The sequence below is a fragment of the Strix aluco genome, chromosome 1 (assembly GCF_031877795.1).
Source record: "Strix aluco isolate bStrAlu1 chromosome 1, bStrAlu1.hap1, whole genome shotgun sequence".
Classification (NCBI taxonomy): Eukaryota; Metazoa; Chordata; class Aves; order Strigiformes; family Strigidae; genus Strix; species Strix aluco.
The window spans coordinates 55,758,165-55,775,146 of NC_133931.1; the positions used below are offsets into that span (position 1 = coordinate 55,758,165).

At 40.3% G+C, this 16,982-nt stretch overlaps 1 protein-coding gene across 6 annotated transcripts in view; it reads left to right on the top strand.

Moving 5' to 3' along the window:
• The window catches only part of PTPRM (protein tyrosine phosphatase receptor type M), a 506,702-nt gene that overhangs the window by 145,540 nt on the left and 344,180 nt on the right, over window positions 1–16,982 (top strand). For all 6 annotated transcript variants that reach the window (XM_074821657.1, XM_074821666.1, XM_074821694.1 and 3 more), the window contains exon 3: window positions 10,348–10,613. In XM_074821657.1, coding sequence (XP_074677758.1) covers window positions 10,348–10,613 — 266 coding nt within the window. The remainder of the gene's footprint in view (window positions 1–10,347; window positions 10,614–16,982) is intronic.

A 16,982-nucleotide genomic window follows, 5' to 3' on the forward strand; every position in this document is an offset into this window, starting at 1 on the left:
CATTGAAACCATAGAGACTATTTAAAGTTACTAGTGTGAACAGCAGGTCTGGAGGAAAAGGGCCCTTGTTGCAAAGACACAGTTGGGCAGAAACGTATTTGTTTTCAAATGGCTTTATTTTCTCTCTCTCACCTGAAAGAATCTGGGTTTTCAGACAGAAGAGAGTTTGTTCAAGTTTATGTTCTAATAAAACATAGCTTCTTCAAAGCCTTTTTGGTATTTTTTGGTGTGTTCACTAGAAATAAAAGGTGCAGACAGGTCTTTCTCAAAGCTCTGGCATGTTTGAGATCCAGTCATAGCATAAAAGTTAAAAAATGTTATAGCTGGTAGAAGGTATTAGGCCAGCTTTAAAGAAATCCAGCTGACTGCATCATGAGGACTCTTGAGAAAATTTGAAGAAAACTTTGTGTACCGTTTGTGGGAAGCTGTCTGTTGTGAGTGCGTTTTATAAATCAGTTGACTGTTTTAACAGTTTGTAGCACAGTTCTCACTGGCTGTAGAAGCTACTGGTGGAGCTGCCAAAGCATATGGTGTTAGGCCAAACATGGGATGAGGGATCTTACAGAAATAAAACAAACAAGAATGTTGTCCTGCACCAAACTTGTCTCTGTGAAACCCAAAAGGAACACAGTTCCTTTAAAAACAAAGAAGCAAAAGACTCTCCCAAGCAGTTTGTATCCCTTGGCTAGTTAGCTGCCCCTGGATTTTTTGAGTGACTAGGGCTGGTAAGGAAACCTCCTGCCTGCGGTGGTACTGCTTTACTGCCTTGGGGCTTGGCTGCGTCTAGGGTGGCCGCCCAGGGGCAAGAGGAGTAGCACAACTTGGAGACTTTGTTGCCCACGGCACACCCGGCCCCCCTTATCAGACAGAGGGAGAGTTACCTTGTAACAAGTTGCATTTGCCTTATATTCAGGCAAGTCAGATTTCCTGTTTAAAAAAAATATATTTTCAGTTGCCTTCATGAGTGGAACTGCGGTTCAAATGTGGTCGTTTTTTCCTGCCCTTCAGAAGGTTTATTCAAATCCTGCATTAACTTCTCTTTGTTCCAAATTGACAATATTCTACACCCACACTGTTGAAGCCAGAGGAGCTTGTGATATGTCATATTTACAGGATCTTTCACTGCAGGTAACATTCAAACCTGTGAGCTTTAGTTTTCCCTTCAATTAATACTCTGCATGGTATTTTTAATTCAGATGGATAAATTCTCTTCAGTAGTCTTTCAGTATTCTTTCTTTAAGTACACATATGGTTCACGATACAGAGACTTAGCACCTTTCGCATACCAACCATCCAGCTGTAGGACAGTACTGTTGTTTTTTGTTGTTGTGTTTTTTTTTTTTTTCCATAAACTGTCTCTGGTCCTTTCTCAACAGTAGAAGATGGAGGAAATACTCTGCAATATATAGTTTCCCCCAGTTTGGATGTATATATTTAAAGAATGATCTTTGCTCTTATTCTAGAGCTGCACTGGCTTGAAATGGATTGGGGATGTCCACTGTGACAGCTTCATGTGGGGGAACACTTTATATCTTCATCTTGGAAATGCTGAACCCCTTCTGTTTTAAGGCTGACTCTCATCAAGCTTGAGGGTAGAAATGAGTCAAGTTCTGTTTCATATTACTTTATGTGAAGGAAACTTTGGAAAGATCCACATTTTCCTCTGATTTCAGTTAACTAAAATTAATTGTTTCAAACATCTACCTGCTCCCAGCTCTAGAATGCTCAACCTGAATTTGCCTTTTCCAGTGCTTGGGAGATGTTACTGGATCACTTTGTGTTTTAAAAGTCTCCCTCGGTCAGGGTCTTGCCTCTGCCTGTCCTGCAGTTATGAATCTTCACTTTATACATTTTCTCCAACACTTTCCATCCCATCCTCCCTCACCTCATTTCCTTTATTCATCTGTAACCTTAATTTTCAAGTTAGCTCTGCACCAGCGGATATTTTTATTTTCGTTAAATAACATATTGTATATTCCAACATATGGATAATTTGCCTTTTCTTACTTTGCTTTCTATTTTTTCTAAAATGAAATGGTTGGTTCAGAAGCTGAATCTGAAACTTCAGACACATCTCAGCATTTGTCCACATGCTGTTGTTTTCTCTAATAGCTTGTGAACTTTATGTGTATGGACCTTCTGTACATTGCTTGCTTTTTGCAAAGAGCTAATATTAGTTACATAAGAAACCTCCTTCAAAATGTCAATACAGTGTTTGAAAATGTACAGTAGTCATGAAGGAAACAACAGAGATTATAGGATGAATACTCAAATTCATTAAATATTGAAATTCTTTAAATATTGAAAAGGATTGAAAAAACAAACAGCATTCATCAGAAAGCATTTCTTTTAGATATTACTGGCTATTGGAAAAGGGACTGCAGAAATACGTGATTCAGAGATAAGTGATTTCATGTTTGTGTTTGATCAAAACAATTTCTAACAAAATAATGGAAGATGTGTCTGTGCATATGAGATTAGAAAGAATTTGAAGAATTGAATTTGGTGAAAGAATTATAAGGCTTATTAGGCTTATTAGTTGTTCTGCTAAAACAAAGATGGCATTATGGGTAGAAGTGGATTGATCTTTCAAACAATATATAGGATTTATGATGGAATAGTTTAATGAATTTTTTAAAATAGTTTTACTAGTTGAAAATTTGGATGATAACTTGAAAGTTGAGATGATTCATGGTTTTTTTAGGATGGGTAGTAAATAATTATTAAAATTATCACATGAAATTTAATATGAGTAAATATTGCTCAAAAGAAGGCTTAAAATTCACCTGAGACTAAATAATGTTAAGTTAATGAACAGAACTAATGGATGTTAGTTGAGGCACTGAAGGGAAGACTCTCAGTGGTGTATTTTAGGACACCTCATTATGACAATTCAGGGGTGCAAGCGGCACTGTGCATTTGCATTATGCATTACATACATTTGCCTACTGCATGGTATCTGGAAGTGGTGCATCTAAGCAGAAGTTCTGGCTTCTTTAGGTAGCATTAGTATGATTTGAAGGGTTTCTCAAATTACAGCAGCTCCATAATTTTCAAATGTTTCCTGAAAATGTATTTTCCTTTATCTGTAAAATTAGTGAATAGTAGGAAAAAATACTGAAGACGGAAGCTCTTCTGTTTACTAGCTTTGGGAATTAAAGTTCAAGGCTGGCTGTTATTAAATTCAGGTGTTCTGCTTTCTTCAGTACTTTCAAGATGGTCCGTACACATGTTTATAAAATATAATAACTAAAAGAACATATATATTGACTTTGCCTTGTCTGAAAGTGGGACCCATTGTGCTTGAGCCTTGCAATTCATCTGCATATGCACAGCAGTTCCAGTATCTTGGACAGTCACATGCTTCATCTTGGGCATTCACAGTAGTCACAGTCAGTGATTTCTTATTGGTAAAAGGCATCTGCCCCTTGTGAGTGATGGCAAATGGTTGTCTGGCATTTGGGAAATGCTGGTTTGTTAATAAAAAGTAACCTACCTAATACCTACCTTATATCTAGCTAATTGCAGCATTTTTGATAACTTTCAGCCTTACATAGGAGATGTTTCTGCACCTGAAGGGTGTTTTGTTAATAAGGTAATACACAGAATATCTGTTCCTAAGATCAGACTTTATGCTTTCCTTTATTTAGCACATTTTTCAAATATTGAGAGTCAAAATCAACCAATACTGATGCCTAAATGATTTAAACACCAGTAATTTTTAACTTATTATTGTATCGATGAAATAGCAATAGGATTGTGGTTATAACCTTTATAGGTCATGTCTGTTGTCACAGTCTGCAAGGAAAACTAATCATGTGTCCTCAACCAGGTGTAAGACTGGTAAAACATCAACAAAGTAACTTTCTTTGCTCACTAGTCCCATTTTCTTTATGCATGAAAAATGATACTGCATTCAATTTCATTGCATTTGACATTCCAAGTATAAAAAGTATCTCTTAACAAGGTGATGTGACATGGTGAAAACTTGCAGAAGTGACTGGAAAATCTCTCTTGTGCCATTTCCATCATTTTTGTAGGACAGTACATTGCTTTTCCAGTTGTCAGATTTTTTTTTTTTTTAAACAAGTACTTTATTTTTTTTGCAGTTGTTGTGTCACTCTATCTTTTGGCCATCCTTTTGTGTACAAAATATCATTTTCCTCTATATTTACTTTGCGGAAAATGTCCATCGATGCTAATGAGAATTTCCCGGGATGTTCAATTGCCCATATACTCTGGAGCAGCTCTAATCTATATTTTCTTTTTCAAGTATTGCATTTTAGAATTAAGATTTTAATGAACCAAATATTTGCTGAATTACTGCTGAAACATTTTGCAGTGAGAAATTGTAAACAACAGCAGCAACTGTAGCAAATTCACCAGTTTGTTGATTTAAACCTTCTGGGTAAAGGATGAAATATGGATGATTTAGCAAATTTGTGGATTAAAGAAGCCTGAATTCAACGGATGCTAGCACCATCAGCTACCTTAGATTTTATTCTTAGTTTGATTTCAGTGTGTACTTTCGAACTATTAAATTGCATGTGGTGCCTAAACACAGGCCTAAGCACTGAACCCAAATAAATCCCATTTAAGCTTTTTGACTGAGGAAACCATCATCATCCATGTGTTTAAACATGAAAGTACATCTGGGGAAATTAGTCACTTTAAAAGGAATATGCTTATAGTAATATGTGCATTTGCTGTCTCTTCTTATGATTGAGTTCTGAGTTGATTGTAATTTTACGTGTTTTCATGTTGAATCCTTGTTTCCTGGAAGATAACTGTTTCCTAGTAGATACACCAGTGAATAGTTGCATTTCTTATGTGCCCAAATATGTGATAAACGATTCTGGAGAACTGATCCACTGTAAGAAAGTATGCCATGGGTTTGGTTTCTGTTCTTTTTTTTCTTTTCCTTTTTCATGGCAGAGAAACCCCCCTTTTTTTTGGTCAAAATTAAGTGTTTATTTCTGTATTGAGTTTATCCACATGCTTTGGAGTTATATAACCATCTAGCATGTTATTGTTCAGCAATCCATTTAACAGATGACAATAGTAAAAGTTGAAAGAGAAAATTTCTACATGACTTAACACCTAGGATAAGTTGACTAGATTGGAAAAAAAACCCCAAACATTGTAAGAAAGATTTTAATGCATTCAATTAACTTTTTTCTTTGTGTTATGCACATTGTATGGCTTTAAGTAAAATATATATAATGATTTCTGTCTCATGCGTTTTCATTTTAATACATATTAGTTGTGGTTTTTTTTTTTTTTTCTTGGGAGGACATCCATAGTTAAATCTAGTTGTACAAGCTGAGTTGATCTTTGTCAGAATTCACATGCCTGGAAAAACAGATACTGTCAAACAAAATGTTGAATTCCTTCATGAGATCCCTTTCAAAGACAAGGGCTAATAAAGCGTTAAGGCACCAACTGGGGGCTTCCATGAAATTTATTATCCATGTTTTCTTTTTGTTTAACTGTAGTCAAACCCCCAGAATGTTGGTGGCTTACATCTGAACTTTAGATTTGCCCACATACTGGTGGTTGTGTGTACCTGAGACTTCTTGTGTGTACGTTTCATGTTCATCTGGCGCACTGAAAGAAGAGACCTAAGCATTTATGTTCAAAAAAGCAGTGCTAGCTATTCTAGGCAGACAAAGCACATTCTTGCACCTCCAGAAAAGCATGCAATTTTAAAGGTGTGTAATGTTGCAGATGTATCTATATTCAGTTTTTCCTCATTGGCCAGCTTGAAATAGCTCAGCATTAAACAGTCTGATTTTAAATAGCTTAATGAATGGGCACTTTGGGATTTCATTCTCATGCACACAAGTCATGGCCTGTGCCTGGTGTAAGTCTGTTCTTTTCTGAAACCAGGCTCTTACAGTCAGGTGTTCCTGGATCCATCGTCTATATGCCTACTTGCTTCAGGAAAGTTTTCCTTAAATGCTATCTAGAGGATATGTTTAGGCTAGAATAGAAGTTACTATGTTTGATACAACAAGCTATTACATGTTGCTTAATCAACTCTGGGTTTAGAAGGTCACACTAGATGGCTGAACATCCTTTTGCTTTTCAAGTCTTAAGTTGTATGAGTGAAGGTGCTGCTCCAGGTGCGGTGGAACAGAAGCTATAGCTTCCAAAAGACCTTCACAAGTGGGAAATCAAATTGTCCCAAAAGGCCTGCGTGATGTAGTTTACCTGTCACGTCACTGCTAGGTGTCTTATTTCCTGAGATTCAGACGATTGTTTAGTCAAACAATTAAAAGGATGCATTTATGTCCTACTCCTTGCCTCATGAACTAAGAAGAGCTTATCAGATACTTTCTAGCAGAAAAACTAAAATAGCACATCTGAATGACATGCTGCTGCTTAATGTAGTTCTCTTTAAAGATTCCCTTCTCTTACAAAAAGGAAAGTAGGATTTATTCTGTTTTCAGTGACATTCTTCTGTAGTTTTTCACTTTCAACAAAGGAGTTACAGACAGATTTTCAAAATAGGCTGATTATATTCTTCTTAAGCCACTGATAATTTTTCACATGGTTCGGTTGTGCAGTATGTACTACATTAATCAGGATGCTGTAAGTTAAATAATTCTTGAAAATATGATTCTGTCAAGGACTGTAGGATTCTTAGCAGCACTGTGTATAAAATTGGTTGGTTTATCAGGAAGATAATGGTTTGAAATTTTACAGAGGCTAAGAAAAGATGGACATTTATCTATGGCATTCTTGGTGGTAAGATTTAAAAATTTTTAATGAACTTGTGAATGCTTTAAGTGTTGTTTTGATAACTTAGCAAATTATAACTATTTTAAGGGGTTTACATTTTAAATTTAAATAAACAAATTGAATGGCAGGGCATGTACTAAGTGATGGAAGGAATATTGGTTTCTTTCCTGCCTGTTTTAAACAAAGATCCATGTGGCTAAATTCAGAATTTATTTGCTTCCTTTTTGTACCCAAATATACTTTTGTGAGTTTTATTTTTAACCCTTTATTGTGTTACAAAGACAGGGAAATGTGTTATAAGTAATATAGCAGGACTAGTTCTTGTTCTAGCTGTGTGTCTATTCATTCTTCACTCCTCAGCATCCTAGTTAAATCACTGAGCAACAGGATCAAAAATTCCAACACAGGGGAATTTTATACTTTGATCAACCCAAGATCATGAACAATTTGGGAACCATCATACTAAAGGTGTTGAAAGGACCAAAGACTGCTAACTTGGTTAGTCTCCTATGTATAAGATAAAGACAGGAGTCATTTTCTTACTCTGTATTTGTGGAAGTAAATTTGATTCTTTCTGTGTTGGAGTATTTGAAGATGTTTGTATTACAAATCGAAAACATATAGGGCATTCTGTATGAAAACAGTGTACTGTTGTGACAGGCTGAAAGAGGATAAGCACATGAAAAGACTGGTGATAAAGACTGTTCCTTTCTGTGCTTGTGCCAGTAGATTAGGAGCAAGGTTACCACCTCTTCACTGCTCCATCTAGAATATGGGTGGGAGGCGTGTGTCCCTTTTTCTCATCATTTTGCAGATGTGCGTACTATAGATTTGGGTATAGTGTAAACAGAAACTTGTAGAAACCAATCCTTGCATGGAAAAGCACATGAATCTCACCTTCTTTCCTTCTTCCCTTCTGCTAAATTAAAAATTAAAAGTTTTCTCTAGGAGAGCATGGAAAACACGTTCAGAGACTTCTACTTGCGTTACTAATGAATAAGGATTTGTCCCAGTATGTTACAGTAACTAACAGTCTGTAAATGTAGTAGAGTCATGTCTTTTAGGAAGTGAAATGTTAAGATTCCTTTGTATCACAATTAATTTCCATTTTTGTAAACTTTACAAACTCAGTTATTTTATCTAGGATGAAAATTAATGAGAAGTTATGCTTGATAAATAATTCAAAGTAACTGCAAAACTGTAGTATTGAACAGTTAAAACTATTTAAGATAAGAGTACAGTCTGGACCCAGGTTCTCTAAACACTTACATTCTGGTTCAAGAAATGACTTAGGAGGTTGCATCTCATTGGAATTCCAAGGTATCATCACGCATCAAAGTAAAAAAAAAAAAAAAAGAAAAGAAAAAGAGTTAAAATTATTTTCTAATGACTGCTTGAGAAATATATGTGCTTATATTTTTATAAGAGCACTTAGCTATGCATTTATAGCATGCACCTATAACATATTCATTTCTTGACTTTTATGAAAAATGCAGTTTAAATTACCTCATGTATTTTATTGATAAGTTTTCTTTCTAAAGTAGACATTGTGTTGAAGTTTATTTTCTTCTATGATATCATAGTATATGTATTAATAGAGTTCTTTCCTTTGGGTTTATTCAACCCAGAAATATGAATGTCTTGAAAATCATGTTGTATTTTTTGTAATATCTTGTCTATACAGCCATTCAAATTCTTTAGTAGCACATCTGTTCTGTAACATGATTATTTTGAAGGTGTACTTCAGTGAAACACATTAATAGACACTGAAAAATAGAGCATGAATTGACTAGCTGTTCGTGTGAGGGTTGTTTGAATGTAACTTTATTTGTACTATACCTTTACATTTCTTGTTGTTTGGTGTTTAAGTGAGGACAATAGTGTAAAATTCATTACCTCCCCCCCTTTATTTTTTTCCCATGTAAAGCTTACCAGTTTGCTGGGTATTTTCATTTGTTCTTTCTCTTCTCAGCTCTTGAGGCCAGGAGACGATTGTCACACTTAATCAATTAATGACGTAGCTGGTGATTAGCTAGAGTAAGGCTAAGGAATTGAGGACATTTTAGACTCCATCTACTTCATATACTGCATCCCACCATCTGAGCACATATAATTCTCCTCTATTTCATTGTGACTCTTGTGATGGGTTGACCCTGGCTGGATGCCAGGTGCCCACCAAGCAGTTCTATCACTCCTCCTCCTCAACTGCACAGGGGAGGAAATAGAACGAAAGGCTCATGGGTCAAGATAAAGACAGGGAGATCACTCAGCAATTACTGTAATAGGCAAAACAGATTTGATTCAGGGAAATGACTTTAATTTATTACCAATCAAATCAGAGTAGGATAATGAGAAATAAAAGCTAAATCTTAAAACACCTTCTCCCCACCCCTTCCTTCCTCCCAGGCTTAGCTTCACTCCTGATTTCTCTACCTCCTGTCCCCGAGCAGCACAGGGGGATGAGGAATGGGGTTTGTGGTCAGTTCATAACCCATTATTTCTGTTGCTCCTTCCTCCTTAGGGGGAGGACTCCTCACACTCTTCCCCTGCTACAGCGTGGGATCCCTCCCATGAGAGACAGTCCTCCACAGACTTCTCCAGCATGAGTCCTTCCGAGTTCTTCATGAACTCCTCCAGCATGGGTCCCTTCCATAGTGTGCAGTCCTTCAGGAACAGACTGCTCCAGCATGGGTCCCCCACAGGGTCACAAGTCCTGCCAGCAAACCTGCTCCAACATGGGCTCCTCTCCTCATGGGTCCACAGGTCCAGCAAGGAGCCTGCTCCAGCGCGGGCTTCCCACGGGTCACAGCCTCCTTCAGGCACATCCACCTGCTCTGGCGTGGGGTCCTCCACGGGCTGCAGGTGGATTCTGCTCCACCGTTAACCTCCATGGGCTGCAGGGACACAGCCTGTCCCACCATGGTCTGCACCAGGGGCTGCAGGGGAATCTCTGCTCCAGCGCCTGGAGCACCTCCTCCCCCTCCTTCTTCACTGCCCTTGGTGTCTGCAGAGTTGTTTTCCTCACATACTCTCACTCCTCTCTCCAGCTGCAGCACATTTTTCCTCTTCTTAAATACATTATCCCAGAGGCACTACCACTGTTGCTGATGGGCTTGGCCTTGGCCAGCAGTGGGTCCATCTTGGAGCCGGCTGGCATTGGCTCTGTCGGACATCAGGGAAACTTCTAGCAGCTTCTCACAAAAGCCACCCCTGTAGCCCCTGCTGCTACCAAAACCTTGCCACGCAAACCCAGTACAGGCTCTGCAGATAGAAATGCCTGGATAGCTGGGAGCTACAGTTGATTCTCTTCTAACATCTGTAGATTCAGTGCAGTGCAGATCACTTCCGTGGGTTTTTTTGTTTGTCTCTTTCTTTCTCCAACTGTACAATAAAGATTCTAATATTTCCTAGCTTTGAAGAAAAATCTTGAGGTTCTCAAACGTAATTTGAGATTAAATACCTACCAAATACAAATTACTATTATGTTAACAGAAGCAAAGCAAAATGATTTCTTTTTTTAATGATGCTTTAATTACAGATCACCATGTTAGGGAGAGGAAAATAAAATAAAGAAGAAATTGAACTCGTGACTTTGTTTTGCAGGTTCTTTCATGTTGGTGAATACATCTGGGAGATTTGCAGGACAGAAAGCTCACCTCCTGCTGCCCCATCTGAAAGAAAATGATACGCATTGTATTGATTTCCACTATTACGTTTCAAGCAAGAGTGGATCTAGCCCTGGCACTTTGAATATATATGTGAAAGTTAATGATGGTCCTATTGGTAACCCGATCTGGAACACATCTATCACTGCTACTTGGAACAGAGCAGAACTGGCCATTAGCACGTTCTGGCCCAATTTTTATCAGGTATGTTTTACTTTTTATGAAATTTTGTTTCTCATAATAGTCTCATGGTTCTTAATCATCATTTTGATTTTAAATCAAAATATCTTACAGCAGGTTTTGTTGATCTTCATTGTAATTATGTTTTTGTAGATGATGCTAACTAAATGTTTGGTTTTACATACATATGGCTGTGTTTATATGTTTACATTTTTGATACAAGTGTATGAAATGTATACACACACGTGCTTAAAATGTGGATGAAATAATTATATTGAAACGATTTAGAAATTTTGCCATTGATTTCAGTCAATTACCTCTGTTTCTCTATAATAAATTCGCTCATTCTTTCAGTTCATTAGGGATGCTGGAATTGAATGCCGATAGATTTTATTGCAGCAGAGTCTTCAAGTTTGATTTAGATCAACAATACTTGTTGCTTTAGAACCAGCAGAATCCTTTGAGTGCTCAGTTTGAGTCTTCAGTTTGAAAGCAATATCCATTTGTTCTATTCAGTAGTAAACACAAATGTAATAGTAGGAATGGGCTTCTGATTACATCATAAAGATTTAGGGAGAATTTCACTTGATGGTTCCTTAGGGTGCTGCTTTTCTGTAGGAAAGTTTACAAATTATACAGTTATTTACTATTCTATAGTAGTTCAACAGTTTTTCTCCTTCTTCCCATGAAAATATAGCATATGTCTCCACAAGCAAGTAATTTGGTATAATAAGAGCAGACCAGTAGATCAAAGATGTTATTGAGGTTCCTCTCATCTTCACTTGCAGTTTGGATTTTATTTGGTCCCCTGTGCTGAACATTGTCACCATACTTACAGATTGAAGTTTTCTGAAGAAAATCCATCCCAGAGATGGGGATTCTTTAACTGCAAACCTCCCTAAGAAGTACAGTATTGTCATTCCACAGTGTTGTTCCAGGGGGTGACAGCATCTTAATCCCTACATCAGTTCCCCAACTACCAGTGTCACATGTGGCAGATCATTGTTTCTATTCCTGCATGTGATGTTTAGGGTGACTGGGTGACCAGGTGTTTGGTGCCCCATCATATTCTTATTATGAGTTTGGCAATGTCCACTGCAACTCTGTTGCTTCTGGACTTCTTTCTCTGGATGCAGCGGCTGATCTGTGAGGATGTCGCAAGCAAACTGAAGCTGTTCCTTTTGAACCCTTTTTCCTCTAAGAAAAAAATAAGATGAACAACTTGAAAATCTTGAAGAAGAGCAACACAAAGGAATTCCAGACAGTAAGTTATCATTGGGGAACAACTTAAATGCCTCTGTGCAAACGCAAGTAGCATGGGGAATAAACAAGAGGAGCTAGAGACGTGTGCATGCCTGCAGGGCTACAGTCTTTCTGGCATCATGGAGGTGTGGTGGGATGACTCCTATGACTGGAATGTTGGAATGGAAGGATACAGGCTCTTTAGGAAGGACAGACAGGGGCGACGAGGAGGGAGTGTTGCCCTGTTTCAATGACCAGCTGGAGTGCATGGAGCTCTGCATGGGGTTGGATGAGGAGCTGACAAAGAGCTTATGAGTCAGTATTAAAGGGAAGGCAGACACAGGAGATGTTATAGTGGGGGTCTGCTACAGGCTACCTGACCAGGAAGACCAAGCAGATGAGGGCCTCTGTAGACAGACAGGAGCAGCCTCATGTTCACAAGCCCTGGTCCTCATGGGGGACTTCAACCTCACCAGTATCTATTGGAGGGACAACACAGCAGGACATAAACAATCCAGGAGGTTCCTGGAACACATTGATGGTAACTTCCTTCAAGTGATAGAGGAGTCAACGAGGAGAGGTGCTATGCTGGACCCTTTTCTCACCAACAAGGCGGGGGAGGGGCTGGTGAGGAGTGTGAAGCTCAAGGGCAGCCTTGGCTGCAGTGACCATGAAATGGTGGAGTTCAAGATCCTGAGGGCAGTGAGGAGGTCATGCAGCAAGCTCGCTACCCTGGACTTCAGGAGAGCAGACTTTGGCCTCTTCAGGGATCTGCCTGGCAGAGTAGCATGGGCTAAAGCCCTGGAGGGAAGAGGGGCCCAAGAAAGCTGGTTAATATTCAAGGATCACCCCCTCCAAGCTCAGGAGCAATGCATCCTGACAAAGAGATAGTCAGGTAAGACCACCAAGAGGCCTGCATGGATGAACAAGCAGCCCCTGGACAAGCTCAAACACAAAAAGGAAGCCTACAGAGTGTGGAAGCAAGGACATGTAGCCTGGGAGGGATACAGAGAAACTGTGAAGCAGCCAGGGATCAGGTTAGGAAGGCCAAAGCCCTGAAAGAATTAAATCTGGCCAGGGACATCAAGGGCAACAAGAAAAGCTTCTATAGGTGTGTTGGTGATAAAAGGAAGATGAGGGAAAATGTGGGCCCTCTCCAGACGGAAACAGGAGACTTGGTTACCCAGGATATGGAGAAGGCTAAGGTACTCAATGACTTTTTGCCTCCATCTTCACTGTCAAGAACTCCAGCCACACCACCCAAGACACAGAAGACAAAGGCAGGGACTGGGAGAATGAAGGACCACCCACTGTAGGAGAAGATCAGGTGCACAAGCCCATGGTACTTGATGAGATGCATCTGCAGGTCCTGAGGGAACTGGCGAATGAAGTAGCTAAGCCACTACCCATCATATTTGAGAATTAGTGGCAGTCTGGTGAAGTTTCCGCTGACTGGAAAAGGGAAAACATAACCCCCATTTTTTAAAAAGGGAAAAAAGGAAGACCCGGGGAACTACCAGCCAGTCAGTCTCACCTCTGTGCCCATTAAAATCATGGAGCAGCAAATGGAGAATAAAGAGATGATTGGGGACAGGCAACATGGTTTCACTAAGGGCAAATCATGCCTGACATATTTGGTGGCCTTCTACAACAGGATTACAGCATTGGTGGAGAAGGGTAGATGACATCATTTGCTCTTTCTGGACTCATGCAAAGCATTTGACACTGTCCCACACAACGTCCTTGTCTCTAAACTGGAGAGACATGGATTTGGCGGGTGGACCATTTGGTGGATGAGGAATTGGCTGGATGGTCACACTCAAAAGAGTTGCGGTCAATGGCTTGATGTCCAAGTGGAGAGCAGTGACAAGTGACGTCCCTTAGGGGTTGGTATTAGGACCAGCACTGTTTAACATCTTTGTTGGAGACATGGACAGTGGGATTGAGTGCACCCTCAGCAAGTTTGCCAACATCAAGCTGTGTGGTGCGGTCGACATGCTGGAGGGAAGGGATGGCATCCAGAGGGACCTGGACAGGCTTGAGAGGTGGGCCTGTGTGAACCTCGTGAAGTTCAACAAGGCCAAGTGCAAGGTCCTGCACATTGGTTGAGGCAATCCCAAGCACAAATACAGGCTGGGTGATGAGTGGATTGAGAGAAGCCCTGTGGAGAATGACTGGGGATATTGGTGGATGGAAAACTGACCATGAGCCAGCAATGTCCACTCGCAGCCCAGAAAGTCTACTGTATCCTGGGCTGCATGTGTGCAGAAGGATGAAGGAGGTGATTCTGCCCCTCTACTCTGCTGTCATGAGTGCTGTGTCCAATTCTGGGGCTCCCAGCGTAAGAAGGACATGAGGAGGGCCACGAAGATGACGAGGGGGCTGGAGCACCTCCCTTATGAGGACAGGCTGAGAGAGTTGGAGTTGTTCAGCCTGGAGAAAAGAAGATTCTGGGGAGACCTTATAGTGGCTTTCCAGTACTTAAAGGGGGCTGACAGAAAAGATGGGGAGGGACTCTATTAGAGAGTGCACTGATAGGCTAAGGGATAACGGTTTTAAACAGAAAGAGGGTAGATTTAGATTAGATATAAAGAAGAAATTCTTTCCTGTGAGGGTGGTGAGACACTGGAACAGGTTGCCCAGAGGAGCTGTGGATGCCCCCTCCCTGGCAGTGTTCAAGGCCAGGTTGGACGGGGCTTTGAGCAACCTGGTCTAGTGGAAGGTGTCCCTGCCCATGGCAGGGGGGTTGGAACTAGATGATCTTTAAGGTCCCTTCCAACCCAAACCATTCTGTGATTCTATTAACTTTCCGGAGTCTGCCCTCTGTGATTGATTCCCCCATAATTGACAGAAATTCCTGATCCAAAAGATGAATTTGGAGTGCCAGGACCATCTTTCTTTGGAACATGGGATATCTGGCAGTGGGTGCAATACTTGAAGACCCAAAGGAGCACTTTCATTCATTTCCTCTTGCCTCTCACAGTGTGTTCCTAGGTTGTATAGGGGGTATTTACAGGGTCCACATTTGCATCCAGTGCTCTGCCCGGGGTGGCTAGGAATTGCTACACTGCACTGTCAGGGCTTCCTGGGGAGGATACAGAGGAGGTTTATGGACATCTCGGCAAACTTCACTGGGAGGACTCATGATGTGGATTTCCTATAATTGCCTGCAGCCTCAGTGAGGGAATACTGGCACCTTTTCCAGAAGGGCAGGCATGTTAGAATTGAATTTCACCTCAGCATTGTGGGAGTAGCTGTTTACTACCTGCCTCTCTGGAGCATGAGGCTGTATCCTGATCACAGAGCCAAGCTTGGTTTAGCTGCACCTTGACATCTCTCAGGGTGAAAGGGCAATGTCTATTTTGTTGCCGGTCAGAGTTCAAGGGGTGTTTGGATGTTGCTCTTGAAATTGATGGTTTAGTTTCAGGTAGTCCTGTGAGGAGCAGGAAGTTGGACCTGATTGTCCTTATGGGTCCTTTCCAACTCTAGAAATACCATGATTCAATGACTTTACTGCAAGACTGTGGACCCCACGTTACCGATTTGATGCCAGTGTTGAGGATGTCCTCCAGTGATGCCAAAGAGCCTTTCTATGTTGACTGAAATAATGAGGACCAGTCTGTGTTGTTAGCCTCTGTGGATGGTGGGAGAAGCGTAGAGCATCCCACAGACAATTTTGTGGCTGGCATCAGATATAACTCTGGGCGGTTTGTAACATGGGATCTACTTGGAGGTTTTTGTGAGCGTGCCGGGTGGTTCAGGAGCACTATGTGGTGCATGCACATTTTGCAGATGCTGGGTGAATGTGTGACTGTGTCACTCATGCCTCAGTCTGGACCATAATGTCCCTATCAGGGTTTGGAGTGAATTAGTAGAGGAGCTTCCAATTTTCTGCCGTCTGAAAGGAGTCTGGTTTTTATGTAACAGAGCTGGTCTGTGAACCAGCAGTCAGTAAAGACGAGGATTGTGCTTCAAAGCCTCGCTCCTAGCTCTGAACCAAAATGCTCATGTGGATAGGAAAATTTTAATAGAAGAAGCCTTGACTCTGACTTGTAAATTTAAGCTAAATTAACATGTTAATAAAAATACAGGCAAGCTCTGACAGTTTTAAATGTTATTGATATTAGTAATAATCTGTGTCAGATTTCTAGCAATATGGTACATCTAACTGATGTCTGAGTAATATGGATATCTGGCCACAGAAATAGAAAGATAACCTTTCTAGTGCACTTTCTCCTTGAGACCTGCCATCTGGACTGTTCACCCTTATTTGTAGGTGAACCCTTATAAGCTTGAATGGGGTACTGCAGTTTAGCAAATTACTATGCATCAGCTGGTATATAATCGACACCTGAGTCTGTAATGGATTCCATGTGCTCTCTTTGCCTCTGGAAATACAGGAATTTTTACATAATCTTTCTTTCACTGAGGAGTACAGTAAGCAATTTTCTTTGCATTTGCTGCATATAGTCTGAAATAATACCTGGTTAGGTATTGCAATTTAGCTGATGTGCCAAAATGTCTTATGCTATAGTAATATCAGTGTAAAATATTATAATTTCACTGGTGTCACTGTAGATAAGCTAATTTATTCTTGAGGAAGCTCTGTCTCCATTTTGACATCTTATGGTCAATCGTCTCCATTTTGGTTCCCTCTGTCCTCTCAGAAATCTTTGATGCCATTTCCTCACTTACCCGGTGACACTTGCAATTTCTCATTGTTTCTGAACTCTTTTCATCTGTATTCATGCTTTTCTTCTTCACAGTCTGTTTTGGGTGAAGGCAGGAAGTTAGTTGCAAGCAGCTGGGAGAAGGGCAGGAAGAGGAGGCCTTATATATGTGGACTTTGTGAGAATGTGCATCCAAATTAGGTGAGAGCTCAGATGACTGCATGTATGGTGGGAGAAGGCAGAGGACCCATCTGACAGGTGTCTAACACCAGGTCCATTTCCTAAGCTGCTGTTCATTTGATTCCAAAACTCCTCTTTTGGTGCAAATCCACGTAACCTCCAAAATGTACAAGCCTTCCTTCCAGGGATTTTCTGAGGCTGTCTGACCTTATCAAACAAAATTAAGACAAATCTAAGAAGATTTTTAAGGAATGATAGGGCCCTTTTTAACTTTCCATATATGAAGGTTGGTAGTTTCCCA